We start from the raw sequence: 26,932 nt of genomic DNA on the forward strand, positions 1-26,932 counted from the left end.
TGCAGCCCGTCCTCCCCCTCTCATCTCCGACAACCCCCAGACTTGGCTGCTAGGGCCCGGCGGGCGTGGCTATTGGGCCCCCCTCAAGGCGGTGCTTTTTGAGTGTCTGTGCAGACCGATTCGATTGATTGAGTTCCGTGATTTTTGTTATCCTGCCATTTTGCTCCCGCCGGAAAATAATTGCTGGATTGGATTGGGGCTGTCTCTTGAGCTTCGACCAAAAACAGAAAGTCACCATGGGTATGATGGGCAACCCTTGTAAGAGCCGTGTCTGGCACTGCAACTACATCATCTATATCTTCGATATATTTGATAGTTATTTGCCCTCTAGATCTTTATTGAATCGCCAGTTTTAGAGTCGCAATAGATATGACTTTTAGAAGGGACACTGATGGAATCAACATCATTCTAGACTACACTACACCGCACGTCACCACACGTTACCCATAGCTCAGAACCGGTAGTTGTGCTTTGATTCACACATTGAATCAACATATGCTATCTTCTTTCCCAAGTCACCAGACTTGTACCCTTCTCAAGCCAGGCCGGGCCGCTGTAATCCCCATCTCCTCGCTGCCGCTCAGAGAATGATGGTTGCGTGTAAACTCTGCTCTGCTGTTGAGGTGCGGCGTGTCCCCAGCCGCCAAGTCCTCGGGCACCTCGCGGCCCAAGAAGGCGCACAGCGGCGCCCAGCCCAGTCATTGTGCTCCTCATAGACTCGCCGCGCGTTTCCCTCAGAGTTGCCCCCAAACCGCAGCTGGCTGAGGCTCTGGAACATTGGGTGCATTCATCGTGTCGGCATCAGCAGCAACCAGTCCGTTAACAACACGACCTGGGAGAGCCAACTTCCGTGAATGGGGCGCAGAGTCTTCTTGACAGAGCTACCACATTTAGTTAGCAAGAACAAGTTCAAGCAAGAGTGATACATGCTGAACGGTGTCTGCTGCTGCGGATAGAGGGGAAAGCAGCATACGCAAACCAGCTCTCCGTATCTCGCACACTCAGGATAACCTTGGCATCGGGATACGCTTCAACAAGCTCCTCAGCGAAATACGCAGCTGGCTCATCTAAAACTCCCTACGAGATTCCTTGAGTTAACAGGAAGACATGTTGACAACGCCATTCATCGGCGGGGGCACAAGACAGCTTACCTGGCAGTGGTCCAGAATTTGGTCGAAATTCTCGCATGTGACCTTCTGCCCAGCTTCTTTCTTCTTCATCAGATCATTCCACAGTTTGCAGTCGTGCAATTTGCCACCGACAGCGTCCATTGTATGGTATGAGTGCCGATACCCAAGAGTCAGCAGAGACTCGCGAAGTGCTGTCACAATGTTGATTCAGTCAATCGCTCATCTTATCATAATATCACGTTGACTGTAGAATGAGAGGGGGCTTCGCAGGTTCAGGCGGTTCCTGTGCGGCCCATACCCAAACACAGCACCTTCATCGGCACCGTTCGTGTTGCTGGTAGCTGGGCCGCTGCTTTCGAGTCTCCAGCAGCCATCGAGTGTCTATTATTGTAAGTAGCTAGTACTATGTGACTTTATTGAACCAAGCACTTACCAACCGGTCTCTAGAAGGATCTAAATCAACTCGAGAAGATTCGAGAGAGGATATTAAGAGCGCAGAAAATCGGATGGCCAACGCGGCCGTGGTAGTCTTCATGCATGCTGCATGCTGCAGGCCTATCGGTGCCCGGTTCTTGCCGTTCGTAAAGAGGCAACTCAGGCAGCTCGGCCTACCCCGCGTTATGTCTCACTGCCACGGCCTCACCATTAAGCCTCAAGCAGGGTGTCAACACCAACTCTCAGAAAAGCCTTGCACGCCGCTTTTGTTGAATTTCTATAAACAAGTCTAGATAATATTCGCAAAGGGAAGTCACTGGATATTATGATGTAAAGTACACAACCATGTACGCCACCGCGCTGCCGACCACACCCACAGCGGTGTACACGCTCGTCAGCATCAGCGGTAGGAACTCAAGACGCTGGCCAAACACGACCTGATGCACCAGTGATGTGTAGATTACCAGCGGTATGAAGAGAGCAATGTACAGCGTGTTGAAGCGGTCAAGTAGGAAGAAGCGCGGTTTGCTTGACGCCGGCGCCAGCCTGTCAAAGGCTGTGAGAAAAATGACCAACCAAAGCAGCGTATATACGGTCTTTATGGGGAACTCAGCCGGGGTAAACAATAGAGGGAAGAGGGAGACGTGACCCGCGACAGCCAGTGGCCGAAAGGTAGAGAGATGCCGCCTGTCTCGCAGTGCGATCAAGCTAAAAGGAATAATGACGAGCAGAATGGCCTTTTCGTGCACATGGTACCCAAAGAGAAAGGAAGCGTAGCCGCAGAGCGTTGTTGCGCCGATAAAGTTCTCCCAAGTCGGCTGCGTAAACAACTTGATGAGTGGGAGCAACTGGAAGAGCAGTGTTAGGGCAAAGCAGGTACGGGCGCTGATTTCAGGGAGAACGGCAAACGATGTGTCCCCAACAAGCCCCCGAGTGACGCTCTGGAGAGCATCTGCCTTGATATCGAGTCCCAGCCTCGGAGCAACTGGAGGAATTAGCTAGGGCGATGAGGACTGCATGACTGGGGTTGCCGAGTACTTACGAATAATGAGAGCGCGGTCGGCAAAGGAATATAAGGCCCAAGCATTGGGAGCCCAGTACGCATGGCACAACCCTCGCGCAAATGGAAACAGTCGGCTCAGCAGTTGCGGCATCTGCTTCAGCACCGCAAACGGACCCAGCGCTGCCGCCACGATGGCAACGATTCCGCCGCCCAGCCTGGCGCAGTTCGCAAAGCGGATGCTAAATATGGACTTTGGCGACAGGCAGTACGCGCGCAGCAAGTAGACAAAGTACGCTGGGGCTAGGTAGACGTAGATGTGCTTGAAGCAGAGCAGCGCCGCAAACGCCAGGCCGCTACCGAGCAGCGAGTCCTTGCTGCGGGCGAGCACGAGCGACAGCACGAGGATGCCGTACATGAAACCGTTGTACTGGAAGTGTATATGGTCGATGATGAGCAGTCCAGGCGATAGCAGTACAGAGAGCGCAGCGACGCGGGCGGCGCGGCGCGAGGACAGCGGGGAGGAATCGACGAGCAGCTGCAGGGCGTAGGCGAGCAACAGCTCGGTAACAATGACGGTGGTGCGCTGGAAGTAGACGGTCTGCCAGGAGTCATGCTCGAGGTTGAAGACGTGCACCATGGCCGGGTCGGCAAGGCGGGCGATGTGCGACATGAGCCACTCAAAGTAGGCGAAAAAGGGCGGGTAGTCGAGTGTCCATTGCGACGTGTCTTCGTAGTACCACTCGGACAGGGGGAGGCTGTTCGTGATGGCGAGCCAGTTGCGGTGGACTTCAAAGTCGGTCGATTTGCTGTGGTTTGAAGAGGTTAACAATTGCCCTTTCTCATCAGCAGCCTGTCTGTATAGTAGGATGATCATACTAGGCGGGGAACAGGAGAATCTTAAAGGCGGCCGCAACCAACGCGCACTGCGTGATTGTTGGATACGCGTCGGACATGCTGGGTGAAAGATGAGGAGAGAGTGCTTAGGAGATGTGTGGCATGGCAAAGGCCATTCAGAGTGGACAATGCCCGGCCGAGATTCACGGCGTGGTGTTGCAGATGGGCAGTAAATTATCACCAAATCAGAGCTGGGACCTTGCTGTTTGTAGCAGCTTGCATCTGTATGTACCTGGCACAGTGGCACTGACCAGCTCACCCTCACCTCCACATGCTCGGCACCTTATCGATTAGCAACACGCGCCACTCTTCAGACGAGCTTCGTGTTCCCCTAGATACTTCCCGCATCTAATACCATTCCTCTGCACGATTGGTTGCTTTTATTCTTAATTAGTAATTTCTTTTCATCGCCGCATATTTTCGACCTCTCACAACGTACTCACCCGTCTGTGTAGCTGCCGTCTCGTGTCCTATCCTGGCAACGCTTCCCCGCCATAACTCCAACCCCTTGTCGCCGGCAGCCTGCAAAGTGTCCTCTCGCTGACTCGGCCATTGGAGAGGGTTCCTTCCACGTCCTTTGTCCGCGACCTTCGGTATTGACCATTGGGTCTGCAAACTCGACAAGAAGACTCCCGTGGTCCTCTTGAAATATATATATTATTTCTCTTTTCGACTACATTGAACAGGAGCAGCATCTCGCCACCATGCGCACAGCTTCCATGATCCTAGCAGCTCTTGCTGCTGGGTTGGGCCAAGCACAGTATCTCATCAACGAGCTGAGCTTCGGCATAGACTCCAAGTCAGTTTTCCTCGTCCCCGAATCTGCCTCTCACTGCCCATGCTCCAGCTCCGTTCCCGCGATGGCCTCTCTCTGAACAGACCACTAACCACCAATCCGTCACCAATAGGCTCAGCCGCGACGAGTCTCCTGGCACCATCCCGCACTTCTTTGTCAACGGCCAGCCCAACCGACCCGACGTGCTCTCCAACAAGGTCATCCTAACGCCCATGGGCCTCGGCAACCAGCGCGCCTCCATCTGGGGCGAGCGCACGCTGCAGCGCGACGACTGGGTCGCCGACATCGACTTCCGCGCCAACGGCCCTGAGCGCGCCTCAGGCAACCTCAACATCTGGCTCGCCAAGGACGGCCGCCACGTCGTCCAGGAGAACAGCGTCTACACCGTCGGCCGCTTTGAGGGCCTCGTCCTCGTCCTCGACCAGTACGGCGGCTCCGGCGGCATGCTCCGCGGCTTCCTCAACGACGGCACCAAGGACTACGCCGCCCAGACCAACATCGACGCCCTCGCCTTCGGCCACTGCCAGGTCGGCTACCGCAACCTCGGCCGCCCCTCGCAGATCAAGGTCCACCACAGCGGCGGCCGCTTCAAGGTCGAGGTCGACGGCAACACGTGCTTCGAGAGTGACAAGATCGCCATCCCGCAGGGCTACACCTTTGGCGTCACCGCCGCCACGCCCGAGAACCCTGACTCCTTCGAGGTCTTCAAGCTCGTCGTCATGAGCGAGACCGTTGACCCCCGCCACTCTCAGCGCCAGCAGGAAAACAGAGACAACAACAACAACCAGCAGCAGCAAGCGCCTCCTGGCGGCTTCGAAAACCCCGACGACGCCTTCAAGAACACCATCCCCGACGAGAACGCCGACATCTTCCAGACCTCGGCGCGGCAGTTCGCCGACCTGCACAACCGCCTGCAGTCGACCTACCACCAGCTCGCCGCCGTCTACCGCTCCGTGACCGCCCACCACGCCGTTGACGAGCAGCGCCACAAAGAGGTCCAGGACATGGTGCGCGACATCCGCGCCGACCTCCAGCGCCTCGACAAGGTCGACGCCCTCACCCGCACCGTCGAGTCCCTCCAGCGCGACGTCGCCTCGCTGCGTGACACCATCGACCGCCGCATCAGCTCCCACGAGAACTCCTTCCGCGGCGCCCTCTCCGACCACCACCAACAGCTCTCTGAGCGCGTGCTGGACGGCATCCCCGGTCACGGTAAGCTCATCTTCATCCTCGTCGGTACGCAGGTCGTCCTCGCCGGCGTGTATATCATGTACAAGCGCCGCAAGATGGCGGGCCCGAAGAAGTATCTGTAGCAGAGAAGCGGTTTGTAAGGAGAAGAGCCGTGAATGCTACCATATTAGTCAATTCTTTTTTTTAATTAGGGCTTTTGTTTTGAACTGTTCTTTCCAGGCGTTGTTGTTTGTTTTTTTGTCGGGGAAAACCAATGAAGTTTGGAGCATCTAAGAATGAGTGAGATTGAGGCGCTCGCTGCCTGTGTATATTTGTTACGGCCTAGAAGAAGATTGCCCGCCGCTAGCCAAGTCTATGTACAAATAATTGTCAATTGGTTGTAAATACTGTGCTTTGAACTATATCATCGTCATTGCTAGCTGCCAGGAACAAATACAAAATACACAAGCCTCGCGCTTACTGGCGAGACTTGGCTCCCTCGCGTCCGTTGATCACGTCTAGCAGCTCCTGGCCCTTTGGCGCCGTCGTCAGGTTCTCGTAGCCGCTCTCTGTCACCAGGATGCAGTCCTCGGTGCGGCTGCCGCCGACGGGGTAGTACCGCTCGACGACGTCCCAGACGATGAGCTTTCCGTGGACGGGATCGTCGCGGAAGAAGCCTTCAAGATACTCTCGGTTGAAGTACAGGCCGGGCTCGATGGTAAGGATCATGCCCGCGCGCAGTACGGTGCGCTGCTTCTCCGCCGCGGTCGCTCTGCTAATCCTGTTCATGGCAGCAAGCTTATCTGGCGTCATCATAGTGCGCTTGCCGCTGTGACGAAGACCGCCAATTGTCTCAGCTGCAGCAGAAAGCATGAGGGGCGCGTCTCCGACGACGTCGTGCACCTCGAGACCGACGTGGTGGCCGAGGCCGTGGGTGAAGAACGCGGAGATGGTGCCGGCGGCAATTAGCTCCTCGCGGGTGCCGCGCAGGATGCCGAGCTTCAGGAGGCCGTCTACGGCGACGTGACCTGCGTGGTTGTGAATCTCGTAGAAGAACTTGCCGGGCCGCATAAGCTCGATGCACTCGGCCTGCATGCGCATGACGACGTCGTTGATGGCGGCGGCGCGCGGCGAGAACGAGCCAGAGATGGGCAGAGTACGGGTGACATCGCTAGCGTAGCAACGGTACTCACAGCCCGCGTCGAAGACGAGGGTAGCGTGGCCCGCGAGCGGCGCATTGTTGGCGCCGTAGTGCAGCGTCGCCCCATGGGGCCCGGCGCCGGCGATGACGGGGTATGCCTGGCTGTGGGCGTCACTGGCGGTGGAGACAGCCTCGAAGACGGCTTGCAGTTGGCTCTCGTTGCGCATGCGCAGTAGGTTGCGGGCGACACGGCGATGGGCCGCGCTGGAGATGTCGTTGGCGCGGCGGACGAGGGCGATCTCGTACTCGTCTTTGACCTCGCGGGCGCGGTTCATGGCCGGCTTGAGAGCGGCGGTGTCGATAAGTGGCCCGTCAGACGAGCGCGCGCGGAACGACTGGTGCTGAACCAGTTGCGGTGGACGCTGGTCAGCGTGCAGTGCATAGACGGTCAACGCGGCCGGGAGGTTGGAGAGGTAGTCGCCGAGGTCGCTCGTGTAATGCACCTGGTCGGCATCGTACAGGCGGGCGGCTTCGGCGGTAGAGGGTGTCGAGCCGAACCAGTGGCTCTTTTTGGGTTCGGTATAGGGAATCCAGAGGGTGAGGGTGTCAAGGCTGATGTCATAGGTGAGGGTGCAGCCGGCATAGTCTACACCCGAGAGGTAGTAGAAGCTGCGCAGGTTAGTATAGAGAATCCAGCGTGGTTGCAGTACAGAAGGGAATCATACTATCGCTGCTGGCGGAACTTGGGGCCCTGGTCAGAGTCAGGAAAGCGACGCTCTGGTTCGCCGACGAGGTAGATGATGCCTTCGTCGACACCGAGCTCGTGGGCGACCTTGCGTGCGTGGTTCTTGGCTGGGGTGGTCAGTTTCTGTGCAGGCATTGGTTGTAATAGTGTCGCAAATTCCATACCAGGATATTTGCCGCTCAGGATCTCATCTAGAGACTTTTTCTTGTCCAGAGAGCTGTTGGTCAATCGCACAGTCAGTGGCTCGCTATGCTGTCGTCATTGGCCGACAGTGAAGGACACTGAACCCGGAATCAACGTACATGGCATCAAACTCATCCTCCAGGACGAACTCGTAGTCAAACTCTGCAGCTGACATTGTGAGATGAAGTCCCGACACGGTTGCGTGCTATGGTGATGGAATTGGAAGCTGGGCAACGAACAGTGTGTGAGAAGGAAGCTCTTCTTAAAATGGCTGCGGGGGAACGGAAGGTCCACCCCCACAGTAGCGGATGGAGATAGAGGCAGGCAAATCCATGATAGGGTTAGTTAAAGTCGTACCTTCGGCAAGCGTACCCAAATGCTGCGGATCTTGGTCAGCGCCAGCTGGATAGGGGGCTGTAACTATGACATCCAGAGACGTTAAAATTAGGTAAAATAGGTCCAACATGACCAAGTCCCAACATCTATCTATCCGCCGTATCGGACACTGGCCTGTCACTAGTGCAGCAATACCGCCTGCTTGATGGGAAGGATTGGCCCCAGGGATGAGGAAGCTAAAATGGTCAACTGCCTTCCACTTTCTAGACTCATTTGGACATGGCAGGGCAGTCCGCCCCCGGATTATCTTGGGGCTTCTTTTTTCAAGGGTTGTTATGAACCTGATCTTTAAGGAAGAGCTATCGCAAAATGATCAAACAGCCTTGCGATTAGTCAGCGGCGGCCAGGGACCTTGTCCAAGCATCTCAGGGAGCTGCCCACAGCAAACGGATGAGCACGATTGCCAATTGCTCAAGCATCATAGCAATAGCTGGCCAATGCGAGCAATCGAGCGAACTGTGCCATTCGTGATGGATTCGAATATCCCTTCTCGGCTCCCACATCGATCAGAATGCTATGCGTAATTGACGCCTTGCGCCGTGCCGATCTTCTGCTGGCCCTCGCCGCAGGCCGCGCGAGCATCGGCACCGCTAATACGAAAATCAACCGCCTCGCTTTCGTGAATACAGCGATTATCGAAGCTCTACATCTCGAAGACGACGAGGTAGTTGAACGTCTTGAACCAAAGTCGTTTCCTGAGCTGAGAGACGTTGCAACAGTTGCTGGCGGGAAAGTCTCCATCCGCCAACGCCGCTTTGTCTCTTCTCTATGTGCGGCAACGGCCAGTCGGTGTATTCACTTCATTCCTCTCCATTGGTTGCCACTTTTCTTCGAGATCTTGGCTACACTGATGTGTTGATTGCGTAAGATTTACCTTGCCTCAACAGAGTCGGCGTTTGTATCGCATCTCGTCTCGTTTCCAGACAATCTCTACATTTACACACCAGGCTCCGTTAATTACTTGTTTTTCGTTTGGAGGCTCTCGTAGTTACAGCGCACTGTTTCATCGCCGGGAAGCTGCAACATCAAAGGCAAGTCAATGCAATTTTTTCACCACTCCAATTCAACATGGGTGAATCCTGCTTTTACGAGTCGACAGTCTTCTTCGCTCGCCGGATGCGCGCAGTGGCAGTGTGTCTGGATTTCAGTCTTTCGGGACGGACATGCGCGATTTGCCGTTTCCTTTCATAGCGACCGACACTCAGCTAGAAGCTGCTGTTTGCTCAAAGTGAATTGCAAAGTCATTTGCTGCGAGTCAGAGTACTAGTACTCACCACCTTCCATGCTCGCCAGCAACTCAATGCGACATACACCCCAAGTCATCTTTCGACGAGAAGTATTGCTCAAGTATTCCCATTTCTTATCCTTGAGGAAGTCGAGCCGTGTCTACTCTTGACCTAAAACCCAGCAATTAATTGAGACCCGGTTCGTTCTCCCCAGCCCAACCATGGATGTCGATGGTGCCGAGGGTCAGTTTGCAACTGCCCTGCGTCAGGTCGAGTTGATGCACGACCTCCCTCAGCCTCGAAATGATGGGGCGGTCCAGGACTATCCTTCACAAGAGTCCATTGTTGCCAGGTTTGCTGCCATGAAGATGAGCTCCAATCGGTCAAACTTGTCCCGTCCCTCCACCGCGCAGCTTCCACCAGCTTATCTTCCATCCGACCCACCTCTTGACGAGCTTCGGCTAATTCTCATTAGCCAGGTGAGCATTAGAGAGCACCATCGTGGCAAAAAGGAGCTGTGCTCATCATCAAAGAGCCGTTCGTCGAACGCACTACGGACAGTTCTTATTCACTAAGAGTCGATCATCTCAGCGACGTCTCTTGGTTGAAACCGCTGGATAGCCGCATCCCGGATGTCTGGAGAACAGAAGACTTTCAAATCAGCAGTGAAACGGTCAGGATGAACCCAATGAGGCTGTGAAGGAGCAGCTTTGAGCCAAAGCACTGCGCTTGTGAGCTTTTACCACCCAATTATGTACTCACGACTTACCAAAGATAATCAAGATACTCGGATGCCGCTCGACTTGCAGCCACTCCCAAAGAAGGGCAATTGACGTACCCCAACCGCTCTCTTGCCAACCTCAACCTCAACCGTCCGGAGCAGGCCCTTCTTGACGCGACCAGGACAGCCGAAAAGATCCCGCCCACGGAAATGGCACTATTTCGTGAGATACGAGCGCTCTACGCGCTGCGTTACTTTGACCGCTGCCTGGAGCGGCTAGAGAAGTTCACAGCACTGCATCCCGCCAGTAAGGATGCCAAGACGCAAATGAGCCGCGTCCAACAAAGACTGAGGGAGCAGGCCGACGGCGTTTACTCATTCACAAGCATGCACGAGCAGGCCAACTAGGGCTTTGGCTTGGTGGACTGCGCTACATCCTCGAGTCCCGTCGAAGTTCGAGACGCCCCCAGCCGAGGACGAGGGCTGTTCACGGTCAAGGCCGTCAAGGCGGGCGATCTTTTGCTCTGCGAGAAAGCCTTTGTGCACAGCAAGTGCGCCGTGGATGCCAGTGGTAACTTCATCATGTTTGAACCAGCAGCAACGGCACCTCGGCTAAAGGCAAGGACGAGATTTTGACGCAAATAGTGCAAAATTTATAAACAACCCAGAATACTCCCGCCGTTTTCTACAGCTTCACAATGGTGGTTACAAGACTGTCGGCCGAGACCACCCAGATGGACATCCGATCGTTGATTCGTAAGTCACTAACACTCACGGTGAACTAAGAGCTTCGTAGCCGATTCGGGTGTATAGGTTCCTCGCCGTGAAGATAATGTCTCTAAACACATTTGGCGGGCAAGCTATAATAAGTCCCCTAGCTCTGGGCAACTTGAGGAGTGGAATCGACACGGCTTTCGTTGTCGGCAATTCCGTCAATCCTGGCGTCTGGATCAAGGCGGCTCGACTGAACAACTCTTGCGCGGGAAACTGCCATCGCTCGTTCATCGGCGACATGCTCATCCTGCGCGTCAGCAAGGACTTGAATCCCGGTACAGAGTTTCTCTTCCCCTACTGCCAGACGCGGGAGCTGCACTCGCACGAGTACGTCCAGCGCGACTTCAACTCCTGGGGCTTCACATGCGACTGCACACTCTGCGCACAGCGACGCGTCACGTCCGACAGACAGATGAAAGAGCGATAGGAGGTCATCGGCCGCCTAGGGAACCTTCCAGAGGGACTGAGGACAGCCAAGTCGCCCACGATGACGCGCAAGCTTGTCACCAAGGTCAAGGCAACCTACCCTTCTTCGTTCCCGGACGAGCTGCCGCGGCCGGAGCTACAGATGGTGTACTTCTCAGCGGCATTGATGGGTGGTCAGGTACAGGGGCGGCCCCTGAAGGAGATGCTTCTCGAGGGTCTCAGGGCCCTCGGCTACTCGGTCGTGGTTATCTGGCCAGATCGGTGCAGGGCGGCCGCAGCCCGGGTTGAGAGTGTGAGATGGGACACGCCGGCTTTTCCGGTGCCGTTGGCGCTTTTTAGGCTGTATGTGGCGGCCAAGGAGACGGCGCCGAGCCTGGCGAAGCGCATCCTGTGGTATGCGCAGACGGCGACAGATTCTTGGTCGGAGAGGAGGAGATGTTTCGGCAGACCTTTTATAAGTCATGATGGTCTCGACTTTATGAGATGTTCTGGGAAGGGGTCTAAGTGATATTGACTTGAACAGGAGAAAATGGATACGGAATGAAAGCAACTCGAGAAAGTAGCTCAAACATAGTCTTTGCTTGATTTTGCATCAACAACTAGAGCAACCAATACATTGCAAACATCAGTTATTATTATTAAGAAACAAAGTAAACCATATACTGATCAGACAAAGTTCCTGGAACTGGTCCGTCTCACGTGTACGCTGACATGTGCCAAAAGGCTCTAGCAATAGTTCTTCCTGCCCAATTGACCACGGATCGCGCCGGGAACCGCAAGGCTAGAATGGACATCCGCGAAGAACATGGCCGGATTCTCCTCAATCTGCCTAACATGGAAGCCGTCACCAGTATCCTTGCCGCTCGCGTTGACACCCGTGGTGAACGGCCCCGTGAGACAGCCGATGCTGCGACGAGGCCCCTCACCCTCGCCCTCCGGGTTGGGAAACGCAATCCTGTCGAGCACATCCTCGTGTTAGCAGCATTTTCTCGTTGTTTCTTTTTGAAATACTGGACATACCGAGGCGGGCCGGCCTTGCCCACGGCGGCCTCGTGAATGTGCGTAGCCGACTTGGCGGGGGACTGGTACTCCCCGCGGAAGCCGGCGATGGTGATGTTGTAGCAGATGACGTTGTCCACCGAGTTGATGCCGAAGTTGAACGTGCCGCTGCTGCCCTGCAGGCCGCCGGTGAAGTTGTTCTGCGCGTCGACCACGTTCTCTGGCTTGGCGACGACGTTGAAGGTCGAGGTGAAGGTGAACGGGCTGGGCTGCTTGTCACCGTGTCTGACGGCCAGGTCGGCCGGGACTGCGGCGGCTTGGGCCGCTGTCAAGAGACCGAGGGCATAAATGTGAGATTTCATGATATTAAGAAGAAATGGGGTTGGAAGGCTGCTGGTTAGGTGAAGGCCAGGACGATGTAAACGAATTCGGGAGCGATGCTGAGTGTCGAGAAACACAGGAAGGACAAGCGGACAACTGCGCATTTATAGTCGACCATCTTTTCTTTTTTCCCAAGGCGGACTTGCTAGCAGCCGTGACGCCCCAAATGCCTTGTTCACTGTCGAAGGAAGTTCCAGTGTAATAGACTCCGGTGCAGATCAGCCACCCAGACAGCCAAGGCGCTTGAAGCGGCTGAGTTGGCATCCCTCACGTATGCTAACCGCCTTCGATCTCGCTCGGTCAACTTTAAAAGTTTATCCCATCGCTAAAAGCGCCACGCCAAGTCCACGTACGTCAATCAACATTTTATTGCTAGACATTCTTCCGCTGGGGCGAGCCATCACCAAGCCCGCCCTGTGTACTTGCGTTCGGGAGCCATTCAGTAACGGTCGTCCTGCGCTCCACTCCGGGCAAGCAATGCTATTGCTTTTTTTCTTCCAGCTTCTCGGTCTTCAAGTTGTATAATCTTGATGTTTGTACTCGACTTTCGGGGGGAATTCGAGATCGAGTCGCCTTCAGTCTTGGCGCCAAGCTGTAATGCCGGAGTGGTGATGAGCCGGGAGATGCACACTTGGCGCGCCAAGACGCGTAGCCGGATAGATGAGTATCCGAGTCCTATGATGCGTAAATCAATCGTACAAGATGACTAAACCGCAAACTCTATCGAGAAACTTGTAGGGGCATGCTGCTCGAGCCCCCATGTGCTGCGCAGTGAGTTGTTCTCAAGGCAGCGTCGCTTCATCATGACGTCAAAGCGGATGGCTTTGGGTACAGGATGGAAAATGAAAATGTCAACTAACCTTGCCGCCTCAATGCATCTTCACTCTTTTTCTTGGGAGCTCCATGGATGCTAGACGCTGCATCGCGTTGTCCGCAGAACGTCGCTGCCCAGGCTCATAGCCCAGCATGGCACTCAGCAAATCAACATATTCTTTCCGCTACAGCGTAGACAGGTTCGGCGCATCCTTTGCAGGCTTCTCCTCGATTGACTTTGACCTGCGTTCTCTCTTAAACCACCAGGGCACCTCCTTCGTGTTTTTTTTCCCACCCAGATCATACCGTACTTGTGTCGAAGTTGAACCTGCCGCGCCGGTGCTGCGGCGTCAGGCCCGAGGCAGGCCACGGCGGTGCCGACTAGAAACTCGTACATATCGCCTGATTCTTGGGATATAACCCTTGTTGTGTGTATCTGGGAGAGAACGCCAGCGAGTTGCCAGATGTTGCTCTTCGTGAGGGCCGGTAGCGAAGGGAAGAATGCCACGAGCGTTGCGAGCGAGGACGGAGGGCTGTTGGTGGGAAATGCCAAATTCAAACGACCTCTATCCATTGGAACGAAGAGTGTTCGATGCCAGGAGACTTTGCATGGCCGGCAATTCGTTCGGGGGGGGGGGGCCGCTGGGAGACGGGGTCGCTCAACCGTCACACGGGCTCGGTCTCGACGGGGCCGAGCAGCTCAAGCACACTGCCTGGGGACACGGAGTCGAGGTCTGGAGATGCTTCAATGTATTCAATCCGTCATTGTTCGCATCCTTGAGGGAGGCGCAGAGGATCTTTAGCGCAAGGCACAAAGGCGAGGACGCAGACGAGCGCACCAGCCGGACAGTCGACGAGTCCCTGGTTCCGAGACTTTGGTCGACGAGGCTAACGTTGGCAAGACTTGTACTTGATCCTCACTGTTATATGTTTCTCTCTCCACCAGACCTTATCAAATGATTGAGCCGCCACGGTGCCATCAGGCAAGAAGCCAAGCCGCAGGGGATCTTGATGCAGTTGTCATGCACTGGGTCGGCGGACGAGCGAGGCGCCGCCGCCGGCATATCCGAGACTTTAATACCCATTAAATTGTATTGTAGAAGAAAAGGTCGGTGACAGCCAGCATGCATCGTATATCGATCTTTCTGGCTCCTTTTCATCGAGGCCCTCCCGTCCGTCTCGTAGAGTCGCATGACCACCTACCTATATCAGCCGACGGCCCAATTAGACGTCGAGGTTGCTTCGCCTGGCCAATTTTCCAGGCTCGGCGAGTGTCAGTTGAGCCTGTCTTGCAATTTCCACCAATTCCTCCAAGCCACCTGCTCTGACGTGATCGTCGTGGCGCCCGCCGACTCCCGACTCATGCCGAGTCGTCCGTGCTAACTAACCAAGACGGCACTTGCAGATGTCCGCGGAGCCAAGACGAGCTCGCAAAAAAAACGAGAAACTGTATTATTATTGTCTTTCTCATATTGCTTGTCTTTTCTTAATTTAGCAGTCTTTCATTGTATTGGTGGGTTGTGTCAATGCTGCTCGATCGATTACGATGAGCAGCGCCTCCAAGAATGATAACATCACCAAATCCGTCCATCCGTCTTCCCATCCCTTTTCTGTACCCATCATCCGGTATCCTTCTCCGTTTCCTGCCCTGCCACGACAGCGGGCTGGTCATTAAACGAAACCCTCGGCCAACCAAACTCCGCCCGCCGGCACATACCGAGGGCTTAGCACGCCTTTACTTACCAACATTTGCTCTACAATATGGAGTGAGCTCAGCTCGCCAATGACATCTGCCGACCGCGGGCACGCGTACGTGTTTGTGTGGCTTGGGGCGTGGATCGCCTTCTTCTTTCATCTTCGTCCCGTATTTCCCGCAAAACCCCAGGCAAATGGATCAGCAGGAAAACGTGGACAGTCTCACCACGTTACCTTGTCGGCCTAGCGTCGACGCCCTAAAATGCTTGTTTTTCGCTCCCCATCGGAACATCGTCAGGGGGGCTTTATTGCTTGTTAGTTCAGGTCTCCTCGGGGTTTGGTGTTGTGGACTCCCGTCCCATCGTTCGACGAACCACCGTTCCATCCAGCCTTACCGTTAAGGCTCGGTCGCGTCTTCCGTCGTCTTTCTTCGCCACGAGCCGAGAGTAGTGCTGTCTCTGTTGACGACGACTCTGACTCTGCTGAGACTTTCTGGGACAAAAGGAGGACGCTGTACAACTTATGTGTCGAAGCCTTCTCACAAAGGATGCCCTACAATGACCAAAAAGTAAGCTTAAAACTCCAAAGACGTTAGGCTGTCATCGTCATGGGCCTTCCCTTGGAAAAGCCTCAATGTTTCTCTCTTCTCTTTTTGTCCATTTCCCTCTCATCCAGTCAGAAGTCATCCGTATAGTGCATTGCGTAAGTCTCGCCAGCCACCATCCCAATTCAAGACATGGCGCCTCCATGTCCACGGCCATCGTCCTCCCATCCTTCCGCATTCGGCCTTTTGCGATAATTACATCTTGATTTCGTCGAGATGTCTCACTCGTCTGTTTTGTTTGTCTGTCGTCGTACGTTTTCTTTTTCTCCCACACGCCCGTCTGATATTGCGCAGCTGTCCCGCCCCTGAGGCTGAGCCCACACACCACCCAATCCATCGCCGACCTGTGAGGATGCAAGGCTGTTCCCGATTCTCAAGGTTCGTATAGCCGTAGGTGACAGCCTGCAATCCTTTTTTCAGGTGCCGCTCTCTTTGCGCAAAAGTTCCCCCGATGGAAAAAATGTAAATGGCCGCCAACTCGGGTCCGCGGCCGGCATGGCTCGCCCGAAATCTCGGAGGGGGGAAGGGCAGAGCCAGGGAGGAGGGGGAGGATTGCGCAAGCTGCTCTCCACCAGCAAGGCGCATGGGGAACGGTCTAGACACATTTTCGAATTTGAGGCGCCGATCCAATACTTCGGCGGGAAGGAGGAGGGGGGGGTGTTGATAATGAATGGTCCGGGGTCGTAAGTCTTGCTTCGCCTCGGTGACCGACTAACACGGGCACTCAAGGAGAGCAGCAGCATCGTCTACTTAAACAGCCAGACCGTCTTCTACCTCTTCTCTCTTTTCCTTCCCTACCCATCCATCCAAAGCACTTCACTCCTTTTCTTCACCACACACACACTCGCTACCAACCCTCGGTCCAGCCAAACTTCCCAACCTTTTCAACATGAAGTTCTCCGTTGTCCTCCTCGCCGCCGCTGCCACCAGCGTTGTCGGCCAGAGCGCCACGTACGTTCTTCTCTCTTCTTCTTCTAACCCTCCCCAGTGAACGCACCCCTAACAAGAGATGGCAACAGCAACTCTAGCAGCCGCTCGACCACCGCCGTCGCCTCGTCCACCAGCGCCCGGTCTTCCGCCTCCGGCTCCGCCACCTCCCGATCCGCCTCCGGCTCCGCCACTACCACCGCCAGGAGCTCCTCAGTCAGCAAGGCCGGTGCCGCCCCGACCAATGCCGCTCGCGCCGGTGCCGGTGTCGCCGCCGTTGCCGTCGGTGTCGCCGCCATGATGGTCTAAGCGGACGCTCATCTTCTCTCATCTTCACCACCCGCTCCTTCTCCCGTCGTTTCAGGAACATTTTACGGTGGAAAAAAGAGATGTGCCGTGGAATTTAATTTTTTTCCTTTCCTTCGCTGTGTGGACTACTCTGCAGCGAGAGAACCTTTGTACTCACACCCCCTCGTCGTTGTCAAGGTACTAATGTAGTTGTCCCGTTGTCACATTAGCTCTAGATCAATATCAAGCCATTTTATCAGCGCACCCCTCCTCCTCCTCCTCCTCCTGACTGTGCATATCAGATTGACAATACGAGTGGCCCGCCTCCCTTCCGCTCCTTCATTTGAGCTCGGTGGCCCAAATGGTGCCGACGTTGCCGCCCTCCCCTTGACGAACATTGAGCTGACAGCATGCTCATGCAGCCACTATTAGACGCCCCCAGACGGCACACCACCGATGCCAGCTGGGGTCAAGAGGAATCGATTGCATATTGCAGCTGCAGACGCAATTCTCCAAGCTCAAACACCATATTCGTCCGTCACTTGTACTGGTCAGCCAGCGCGCCGCAACATACATCTCCACCACCGAGCACTTAACTTGTACATAAGTCGTCATCAAATTTGTCACAGCTATCATGCATGTCTCGCCGAACCAAATCGTTCCCATTCTATAAAGAATTTTGTAACCATTGTCTATCGACATATATACCCAGTACCAAACAGCCATCCAGGTACCTTGTGCTCCTGGCCTCATTCACCATGTACGTACAACCCACCACTCCCTCCCGCTCTGCCTGCAAACACCAAAAAATGACCATAAAATGAAGACGTGGCTTTCGTGGCCCATATAACGCTTTCCGTGCCCATATGCTCCCAAATATATCAACCGTAAAACAAAACAAAAAAAATCTCAACAGACCTTGAGGATCGTATAAAACAAAAGAATTGCAGGCGCTGGGGTCTCTCCCCTGCGCCGTCTTGACTCCTACCCGAAAGAAAAATGCAGCAATATTCTTCCCACGCAAAACATCAACGAAATAAGTGAAAGAAAATGAATGTCCGGGGTGCAGAGTGCGTAAGAAAATGGATATCATGGGCAATATCCTATACAAAAACTCCGTGTCTGATATCCCAAAACAGAATATAAAATAAAAAGGGGGGTATTGTGAAGAGAACCCTTACATTCCCTGAAAGCCGCCTCTGCCAGACCCGAAAAAGCTGCCAAAATCCGGTTGCATGCCGTGCTCTGTAAACATTTGGTCGATTTGCTGCGCTTGCTGTTGCTCTTGAGGCTGTCGCGTACGTCTATGGAAGAACCCAAAGCCGCGAGATCTTTGCTGCTGTTGCTGTTGCTGTTGCTGCTGTTGCTGCTGCTGCTGTTGTTGCTGCTGCTGCTGCTGCTGTTGCTGCTCTTGCTGTTGCTGCTGAGCGCGCTGAGCTGCCTGCTGCTGTCGAGCCTGCGCCTGCGCTTGCGCCTGCGCCCTGGCTTGGTGTTGCCTCGCCTGTGCCTGTGCCAGAGCTTGCGCCGCTCCCGGATGTTGCATCGCAATCATACCGTTGTTGTCGTACATTTGGCTCATGTTCATGCCTCCCATGCCTTGACGACCATTTTGTGGCGTCATGTATGGCGGTGGCTGGTTGATAAAAGAGTTGCCCATCTCCTCCAGCGTTGCAGGGAAGAAGAAGTTGGGATCTTGGGCCATGGTCACAGCTGCGCCGTCCTTGGAAGGCTGGAAGCCCAGCTCCATCATCGGTTGGTTCGGATAGGCAAAAGGGTCGTCAGATGGGAACATGAGCGCATCAAGTTTGTTAACTGGGTTGAGCGCATTCTGCGTGGCAACAGAGTGTGGCATGAATGCCATGCGGCTGGAACTGGCTGCTGTGCTCTCAGAGTCAGGGGTGGCTCGGGAAGACATGTCAAGCGATAGCATATCGTGCATACCGCCACCAAAGCCATTATCGTGGAAGCTTTGCTCGGATGGTGCCATGGTATCCATGGAGAAGCCGCCAGTCGACATGTGACCGCTATGAGTTCGCAATAAATCCTCGGATCGTTGTGGCGACATGATGTGGTTGACTCCGGGATGCCCCGCAACCATGCCGTTGGGTTTGCTTATGGATCGCTTTGCTGAAGCAATTGCCCGGCCACGAGCTTGTTCCAGGGCTTCGGGAAGCTGCTCAAAGAGGGCCTACATCACAGTTAGTCAAGTTCAACTCGAGCATGATCTCCTAATATTACTTACATTTAATGACGTCGTCAGCATATCTGCAGCCAAGCTCTTCTCTGCCAGATCAGCTATCATCTGTCGCCCAGTGCGGGCGTCTGCAAGAACTTCGGCACTGCCCGGCTTTCCAGGATTCTCCAGGATGAAGAAGATGAGAGACAAAACGGCGAAATACTCGGTGTATAGCATGAACCAATAGGGTCCACTCAGAACGCGCTGTTTCCGAATCTCTTGGCCGATGTGGATGACATTGCGCGAGACGCTAATGGCGGCAGCAGCGCAAGCATAGGAGAGGTCATCGACTTTAATGCCTTGACAGAGCCGTGGCGACATGTAGTGTAGAAAAGGGCGATATAGAAGGAGCTGTACGTGAGCGTAGGAGAAACGAAGGAGATGCCGAACTCTAACAACTTCGATGGGACCCTCAGGGCTTGGTCGCCAGGCCTCAGGAAGTCGTTCGAACCATCGTTGCAATTCACCCTCAATTTCCTTAATGCGAGCATAACTGACAGGGTTGCCTGCTCCTCCCAGCTCAATTTTGACACTTCCCGGCAATTTGGTTGGATAGATGAGCTTGGAGATCTTAGCCAACACATCCATCAGCCTGGTATGCGCATTGAAGGCCTCAAAGAACGAGGAGGATCCGGGCGGCGGACGCATGACGCCCTGGTTGGTAACGTAGTCATCATCGACTTCCATTGGAAAGGGCTGGTCAATATCATCGCTGCTCAGCAGTAAAGGAAGGCCCAGCATTGTTGAAACATATGTGTCCATTTGTCGCACAACGTAGAATATTCGTTTGCGTAATTGCTCCTCTATCGGGTTTAATCGCGCATGTTGTAAGTGGCGATGCATGCCCATGCGAAGGCATGATCTCATGGCGATGCCAAGGATTGTGTAGCATGAGCTGAGGTTAGACGTAGATTGGAGGAAGAGTGTCATGAAGAGGAGCGCTTGTATCGAGGTGAGGGTGCGGCAATCACCAATATCCTTGATAAGGGCTCGAGCCGTCTTGAAGTATTTTGTTCTAACGAGCGTCAGTGAAAGCTAAGAATCAAACGGTATGAGACAACATACCCCTCCTCCATGGCAGCTCGGTAGCCAGTGCCTTGGGCAGCTGAGGCATCAAAGCTGTGATACATGCAGCCCAAAGCGAGAATGGCGAATAATAGACCGAGAAATTGAGTGTCCTCAGATCCGAGATTTTCGAGTGGAATTTCATATATTCGCTCGAACTGGCTGTTAAATGTCGGAACATGAACGATGCGAGTAAGGCAGGTGGCGCAGGTAAGCGAGTAGAAGCAAAGGCGTCGAGCAACGTCCTTTGGCGGTAATTCGGGATATGTCGACATGGTAGAGAGAGGCGAATTGGCGTGCAACGGCGCGGAGTCGGGATTGAGGAGTGCGGAGAGTTGGTCGGGGCGCGGGAGGAACGGACTGGATGCAGTAGGACCAAGCAGGCCGCGGAAGTGTTCCTTCATTTTCTTAAGGAAGACAACACCAGACGAATTGCCGTGGAAGTCCCAATCGCCGCGATCATCGATGTCAAGCTGACCGAGAGAGTCGACCATGGACACTAGCTGAGGATCGGGTGTGGAGGGATGCAGCATCGAGGTGTTGCCCTGCAACTTGCTGGCGGCCTGTATTCGAGACTGTTCGCGATTTTGAAATTCGGCTTGGACACTGGGGTCCATGTTGGGATCAGCCAGGTCGATGTCGGGCATGAATTTTCGCAACAGAGTCTCGGCGCGATGTAAGCGACCCTCTAGAGCCTCGATGTACTGGGGCGCGGGATTACGCCTTCGATTAGAAGGCTTATCATATGTGCAGTCTGGCACGCACAGAGACATGTTAGCAAGGCTTGTACAGGTAAAGGCGAACATTTGAGAGAATGGGCGCAGGTTGCGACTGACCATAGCTGTAGACGGAACAATGTGTACAGGGCTGCTTGCCGTCACACTTGATCTTCTTGCGACGACACTCATCGCAGGCGCGCGTCACTCGACGTCGCTTTTGTATGGGCTGTGACGGGGCATCGCCAGCGGCTGGGCGGTCATCAATCTCGATGTCAGATTTGATGCTTTCGGTAGGAGAGGGGGCATCCTGGATGGGCCAGTCGGTGACGGACAGGGCGGCAGCCTCGTCGTCGGACATGTTGGCTCAAGTGGCGCAGGAGCCAGTATAGTTGTTGCGATTAGGGTGAGCAGGATAAAGAGGTTTTAGAGGCGCGCCAGCGAAGCACAGGCGCAATTTTTGAGGAGTAATCTCCAAACGGCCGTCTCCTACTCGGTACTTTTAAACAAACGTCGCGGTCGACATAAATTCTGACGGCAGGTCGATGGTGGTGAGTCGAACGGAGAAGGGGGGGGTCGCTTGGCGGCAGGAAACAACGGTTTACTGGTGTCGGGCGTTGGCGAGTGAATCGGTAGGGTGGTAACGATGCCGGTGATACAAAGTTAGACGATCAAAAATCGAGAGCAGTAACGATAGAGGCGATAATATGGCTACTGGCGGCGAGATTGGCCTTGATCGAAGCCGTTGGTGAGCTGGAGGGCGGTGGTGGGTGGCAGTCGGTGCCCGGGAACAGACGAAGCCAGACAGGCAGCGTCGCCTCTCCCAATTACCCCAGAGTTGGATGGCCGCAATTTGCCATGAGATTCAAGATGGCGAGTTGATGGGAGACGACGGTGGTCAGTCGGGCGAGAAACGGAGCCGTAATCGCAAAAGAGGCGCAGCGACAACGGCTTGGGGGTGGATGGGAAACCGGACGGGAGGAAAGGCTGTTGAGAGATGGCGTGGAAGAGCGAAAGTCGAGTGAGAGTTTTTGTCTCAGAGGCTTGGACTAGACCAGGCCAGGGCTTTCTGGGGGGATTTGGAGGGGGGCATTGGGGAGAGAGAGGATGGATGGGAGGACTCAGGCAGAGGCAGTCAAACCTGAAGGGTCTGAAGGGAGGGAGAGGTAGCCTTGAACTTCGCTGGGCCAGGTGGGTGGGCGGTCCTCGGTAGGCGGGAGGCTATCTAGAGTACTTGCCATGTAACGGCTAACCGGTGAGAAGTTGCAGACAAACGTGCTTGCAAAGGAGGTATACTGTTAGCGGCAGAAAGTCGACCCACGCAGGTAGTGCACCGTGGCCACGACCTTTTAGCAGGGCTTCAGCGCTGTCAGTTGGCATTTCGGCTGCATTTTAGTGCTTCTGTAGGTACCAAAGTCCCCTGCTAAGGTTGCTCCTAATCTAGGATACTGAGTGGGGTAGCAGTGGGCAGGTTGCAGCGCAGTGGTGACCCGGAATAAGATTTTGATGATGGGCCATTGCTAGCCAGCCCATCAGGAGCAGAATGAATAGAAAGTACGGGTACGGAACGTCAAGACGATACGAAAGAGGGACAAGTACAGATCGATGATGCATGATGCAGTATCCCTCCAGTTGTAAGGCGCATACCCATGTACAAGGCAGGACAGAGAATCAATAAGAGTGCATAAAACCCCCCAAATTTAAGACTGGGGAAGAAATCAGAGGCCTATGGAGCTTTATTATTACCAGCGATAAAAAGGAGATAAAGAAGCACCCAGATCACCAGCGGAGTCCTTACATCCATAGGTACATAGGAGGTGGTATCGAGGTACGTTATGCAGGGCGGTTGTTCGCTCAGCAGCCGCTACAGGCAAGTTACAGGTGCTGCATCACCACCCGAGGAATCTTGGTCCTCACTGGCCCACCGTCGGCCGCCGCCTAGACTGGTTTCTATTCCCCGACAGTTCCCGTTGCATTCTTCTACATCATTCTATTATTAACATATTACTCACAGAATAACTACCAACATATTCTATATGATAAGATTAATAGGCGCGCAACCGAGTTGGCCGAGTATTCATGGCGGGCCGCGCTTGATTGGGAGACGGAACGCCCAATACACCTACCTGCTGGTCCTTCCCAATAAGTTGTCTTTGTTCCAGTCTGTACGTATCCGCAGCGACGTACATAGCACCCGTACCGTACTTTGCCCTTTCACATTTCCTACCCACGGATGACTACCTAGTTTCCATCACCATTCCTTCATCCATCGCATCCCATCCATGGTTCCTATTCGAGGAAAAGCCCTCAGCGTTGGTCCTTCCTCATCGCCTCAAGCCACCGCTATCCGGCCCAGCTCCACGGTCACCAGCCGAGAATGGTCTGCGTTTGGTGGCTTCTTCCGTCAACTACTCCAAATCCACGGACACAACTAGTACAACCACAATACCTTTACAAGTCCCCTTCCAACACCCGTTGTTCCAGGTACTCGCACGGTACTCGCCCAGTCCGCGCAAAACGCTGCTGACTTTTTTCACCTTCTCTGCTCCCCGTGGAACTTGGTGGCTGACGCTGCCCAGGGGTGAGGGGGCGCGTCGCGAGCATAATGGGCGAGTTTATTTGATCCAGCGTTCTCATTTGCTAGCTGCCCTCATCTCATCAGTTCCCAGCTGATAATTATAGCATCCAGCCGGAATACCCCCAGTAAAGTACCCAGTGTGGCCAAGAGCCTCGTCGAGCCCGGAGGAACCTGCTTCACAAGACGCCCGCCGCCAGTTTATCTGCCATGGATATATGCTTCTGTGCTAAGAAACATATTTTTTTTTTTTCATTTCGTCTCTTCCCTTGCCTCGACATCTGAGACGCCTGACGACGACTATCAAGAGCACGTCCCGCCTATCTACGTATGCAAAAGATCCACCACGGCCAGCTCCCTGTCACCCACCGTTGCATTTCGCCCACCAAGCTAGCGATCCCGTCACCTTCGATTTTCTCTTCCCTTCTTCACTCACTAGTAAGTATGGGGAGTCTATCTTTGTATGCTTGTGTTGCATCTGCTGCTACGCCAACTTCACCGCATGGCTGTCGGGCGTCGCAGAGAAGGAGGGGGTCTGAGCCAGTAACTACTGTAGTCCAGGACGGAGGGACTTGTCTATTCCTTGTCTATCGATGCATTGCGCTAACTAGAAATCGAAATCCCCCGCAATGACAAGACGGTTTGGGCGGCTTTCAACTGTGGGCCGTCGAAACTTGGCTGCTCGCTCTCGTTCTCTCCTGTCCTGGGCCCTTGTTTCTCGATCGCTTCGACCTCCCGTGCAAGTGGCGGGCCAGACTCCGCCAACAGCACGGTCATGGCAACAGCCTGCCGACTTTCCTCCCTGGGTGGCTGGCCTTTTCAACCACTGAGATTCAAGAAATCAAATCCACGGCAGAGGGTGTAGAGGGGTTCAACATGCAATGAAACATACCTGACCAGTGAGCTTCCAAACGCCAGCCAGTTGGAACAGCCACGGACACCTTAGCAACGGCCCGCGTCTCACACGCAACACATTTCAACAGCGCCTCGTTTTCATGTGGCCTACCTACAGGGTATCTGTACAGGATAAAACAGCACCAATGGGCAAGCCTCGCCTTTTTGCCAACACACGCGCAGGTCGTGGTCTTGTCTCTCACAGCACCACGGTTTTGATCGTCGCACAGTGACAGCAGATAAATCCCCGATTCAACTGTCAGGCCAGCTGGTCCGGCGGTCGCCCCTTCATTTGCCGACGTTACTTAAACCATTGCTGTCCTACATTATTAGCGTCCTTTTTCCTCTCTCTTCCCTGTCGTCTTCAACATCTAGACCTCGCTTCGCTGGCTGTTACCAGCACCAAAAAGGTCCCATGAGTAGCGTCGCAACTAATCGTGCACAGCCACAATGCACGGGAAGAAAACAGCCGCTGGTCTCACTCATAGTTGGGTTGGGGCTAATAATAATGAGAAAACTACGGAGTCCTGTACTGAAAAAGAAATAACGACTTGTCTCCCGCAATTCGGCTCGCGGGTGCCGATTCTCTTGCGTTCCTGCCGCTAGCAACTCTTGGCCAAGATGCCGTGATCCGAGGGACGTGACGCGAGGCCAAAGGAGCTGCCGAGTATGGAGTATCCGTACTCCCTACGGTTAAGTAAAAGGAGCAAAAGCGAAACTTCGTCAAGCCTGCTTTTCAATTTCAATTCGAGTGGTGGCTGGCAGACAGCGGAAAGGGGCCACAGCGGTGACGAACCTTCTCAGACAAGCAGCTTGCGTCACTTCCTGCAAAATACCGCTCATCGTCGTCGTCGTCCTTGTCGTTTTCTCCAGCTCATAATCAATCCCCTTTTGGTTTGGTGGCCAAACAGCCAGCAGCCAGCCCACTTGCTGCGAGCCCACCATCCTTCCTATCTGATGCGCAACGCATGTACGAATTACATTGTAATAAATTACTTTGTACAACGCAGGACGGATACCCTATGGGTACCTGACAAAAGCATCCACTGTGATGATAATTTCAGCGCCACCGCAGTAGCTGCACAAATGGCCGAGTTGGTAGCCGGCCGACACAGTCAAAGGGGTTATTGTTATCGTGTGTGCAACACGTTCCGAGACGAGGGCCAGCAAACCGAGTTACCAGCGTGATGCTTATCGAAGCCGACGGTGGTCGATGAGCTGTCGTCCTTCGCCGTCCTCGTGGGCCTAAATAGATCGAGACAGCTGGTAACACGCTCATGTTTCCTTTCACCAACTGTGCTCTGTCATTGGTCCATCTCGAATCGAGCTTGTGCCAGCGATCTCGGAAGTTGCCAGCGAGTCAGGGTCCATGTCGATTGTCCGCGGAGTGCGCCCGTTGTTCCTTCCGCAACCTGCGGTATCATCAGTTAAGCTTTTTCTATTAACGTTCTCAGACGCTCGCTCCTCTACCTAACGTCTGCTGATCTGGCGGCCATGCTGTATTCATGGACCACCGTGCTGCGAACTTGCATTGCCAGCCAGCTTTCTTTCGCTAACTAATCTGGCCGGGTCCCTTCCCCGATGGCAACCCACTCCTAGAGTGCTGCCCATCATTTGGCAACATCAATGCCCACACAAGTACATATATCAGCCGTCGCGGTCGACGGCAATTCCGACGGCAAACTCTCTCTCTCTCTCTCTCGTCTTCCTTCCCGAGGTTGCGGCAATATTCGGTTCCCCTCTATTGCCGATGAGGCCAAGCGCCAGCTCTCAGAGACAATAGTAACAGGACTAAAGCCCATACTCGTAGTAAGTTTCGACTAATAGTGTCACCTGGGCCATATCGACGCCCAACACGCTACGAAGCAGAAACCGTTCAAATTAGCGGCTGACAGCATAACCAATCTTCGAGCTTCAACCACGGCGACGCCAACTCAATGGACCCATGTTCATCTAGTTACGGAGTAATCTGCACTCAAACTAAATAGTGCAACTCCACGTTTTTCTCAGTCAACTTATCAACGGATGGCTATTACGCATAAAAAAGGGTCCACAGTCAAACCATCATATCATTGGGGATCCCTGCGAGAGCCGGGTAACCAGGCTAACTGGTGAAAAGCCTTCGTCTTTTCCTTCGCCAAGGTACTAACTTATGCACTCTTCGTAATTGTGCTACAGTATGAACGATAAGTCCCTCCATGGTCAACTAAGAATTGGGATTAGTCAGGCATTGCCCGTTCTGTTCGACCGCTAGCGGCACCGTTTAATCCGCCATGTATTTGTTTCAAAGTACATGAAGCATGAGACAGACGACATTGCGCCATGGACCTTTGCGCCGAGGCTTTATCCTGCCGGCAGAGTTGCTGATGCAACCTCATTTCCTGTCAGTGTCTTACACGGAGACGGACCCGGCCAGTCTAGCGCAGTAAAGCATGTCCTATCAGGCCATCAACAGATGGAACGGCCTCGGAATCTACCTGTCGTAATCGGCAGCCTTGTCGCCCTGCGCTTCTTAGAAGAATGTGGCGTCATGTCGGTGTGTGACCCCCTCAACTTCCCTGCCCGTCCCTTGCTTTGAAACCGTGGCGCGTTGCCACGAACACAATTGGCGCTGCTGTTCCAGTTGCTAATGCTTTTTCCCTTTTCTACTTTTCAACGTCATTGACATCATCTTTTGGGGTCGACATGGCTGACGGAAG

General features: G+C 54.2%; 9 protein-coding genes across 9 annotated transcripts; 5 read left to right on the forward strand and 4 right to left on the reverse strand.

Moving 5' to 3' along the window:
* Positions 1-1,888: 1,888 nt before the first annotated feature.
* ISF_03016 (dolichyl glycosyltransferase) lies at positions 1,889-3,521 on the reverse strand (the record flags this gene model as incomplete). The annotated part of the gene is made up of 3 exons (XM_018846622.1): positions 1,889-2,550; positions 2,608-3,374; positions 3,445-3,521. The coding sequence occupies 3 exons, from the start codon at positions 3,519-3,521 to the stop codon at positions 1,889-1,891; spliced, it is 1,506 nt and encodes a 501-aa protein (XP_018706350.1).
* Positions 3,522-4,166: 645 nt separating this feature from the next.
* ISF_03017 (Legume-like lectin) lies at positions 4,167-5,571 on the forward strand (the record flags this gene model as incomplete). Its single annotated transcript, XM_018846623.1, has 2 exons — positions 4,167-4,261; positions 4,371-5,571. 2 exons carry the CDS (start codon positions 4,167-4,169, stop codon positions 5,569-5,571), a joined length of 1,296 nt encoding a protein of 431 aa, XP_018706351.1.
* A 334-nt stretch (positions 5,572-5,905) lies between these two features.
* ISF_03018 (Xaa-Pro dipeptidase) lies at positions 5,906-7,672 on the reverse strand (the record flags this gene model as incomplete). The annotated part of the gene is made up of 4 exons (XM_018846624.1): positions 5,906-7,238; positions 7,295-7,421; positions 7,479-7,531; positions 7,617-7,672. 4 exons carry the CDS (start codon positions 7,670-7,672, stop codon positions 5,906-5,908), a joined length of 1,569 nt encoding a protein of 522 aa, XP_018706352.1.
* Positions 7,673-9,340: 1,668 nt separating this feature from the next.
* Positions 9,341-10,248, forward strand: ISF_03019 (TPR domain protein; the record flags this gene model as incomplete). Its single annotated transcript, XM_018846625.1, has 2 exons — positions 9,341-9,471; positions 9,903-10,248. 2 exons carry the CDS (start codon positions 9,341-9,343, stop codon positions 10,246-10,248), a joined length of 477 nt encoding a protein of 158 aa, XP_018706353.1.
* A 290-nt stretch (positions 10,249-10,538) lies between these two features.
* Positions 10,539-11,041, forward strand: ISF_03020 (TPR domain protein; the record flags this gene model as incomplete). Its single annotated transcript, XM_018846626.1, has 2 exons — positions 10,539-10,596; positions 10,719-11,041. 2 exons carry the CDS (start codon positions 10,539-10,541, stop codon positions 11,039-11,041), a joined length of 381 nt encoding a protein of 126 aa, XP_018706354.1.
* A 60-nt stretch (positions 11,042-11,101) lies between these two features.
* Positions 11,102-11,603, forward strand: ISF_03021 (TPR domain protein; the record flags this gene model as incomplete). The annotated part of the gene is made up of 2 exons (XM_018846627.1): positions 11,102-11,433; positions 11,564-11,603. 2 exons carry the CDS (start codon positions 11,102-11,104, stop codon positions 11,601-11,603), a joined length of 372 nt encoding a protein of 123 aa, XP_018706355.1.
* A 163-nt stretch (positions 11,604-11,766) lies between these two features.
* Positions 11,767-12,401, reverse strand: ISF_03022 (CHRD superfamily protein; the record flags this gene model as incomplete). The annotated part of the gene is made up of 2 exons (XM_018846628.1): positions 11,767-11,995; positions 12,061-12,401. The coding sequence occupies 2 exons, from the start codon at positions 12,399-12,401 to the stop codon at positions 11,767-11,769; spliced, it is 570 nt and encodes a 189-aa protein (XP_018706356.1).
* A 4,020-nt stretch (positions 12,402-16,421) lies between these two features.
* On the forward strand, positions 16,422-16,768 carry ISF_03023 (hypothetical protein; the record flags this gene model as incomplete). Its single annotated transcript, XM_018846629.1, has 2 exons — positions 16,422-16,483; positions 16,552-16,768. The coding sequence occupies 2 exons, from the start codon at positions 16,422-16,424 to the stop codon at positions 16,766-16,768; spliced, it is 279 nt and encodes a 92-aa protein (XP_018706357.1).
* Positions 16,769-17,924: 1,156 nt separating this feature from the next.
* ISF_03024 (Transcription factor) lies at positions 17,925-21,125 on the reverse strand (the record flags this gene model as incomplete). Its single annotated transcript, XM_018846630.1, has 4 exons — positions 17,925-18,935; positions 18,990-19,998; positions 20,049-20,802; positions 20,885-21,125. The coding sequence occupies 4 exons, from the start codon at positions 21,123-21,125 to the stop codon at positions 17,925-17,927; spliced, it is 3,015 nt and encodes a 1,004-aa protein (XP_018706358.1).
* Between the last annotated feature and the right edge of the window lie 5,807 nt (positions 21,126-26,932).

This window comes from Cordyceps fumosorosea, assembly GCF_001636725.1.
Source record: "Cordyceps fumosorosea ARSEF 2679 chromosome Unknown scaffold_5, whole genome shotgun sequence".
In the NCBI taxonomy this organism is placed as follows: Eukaryota; Fungi; Ascomycota; class Sordariomycetes; order Hypocreales; family Cordycipitaceae; genus Cordyceps; species Cordyceps fumosorosea.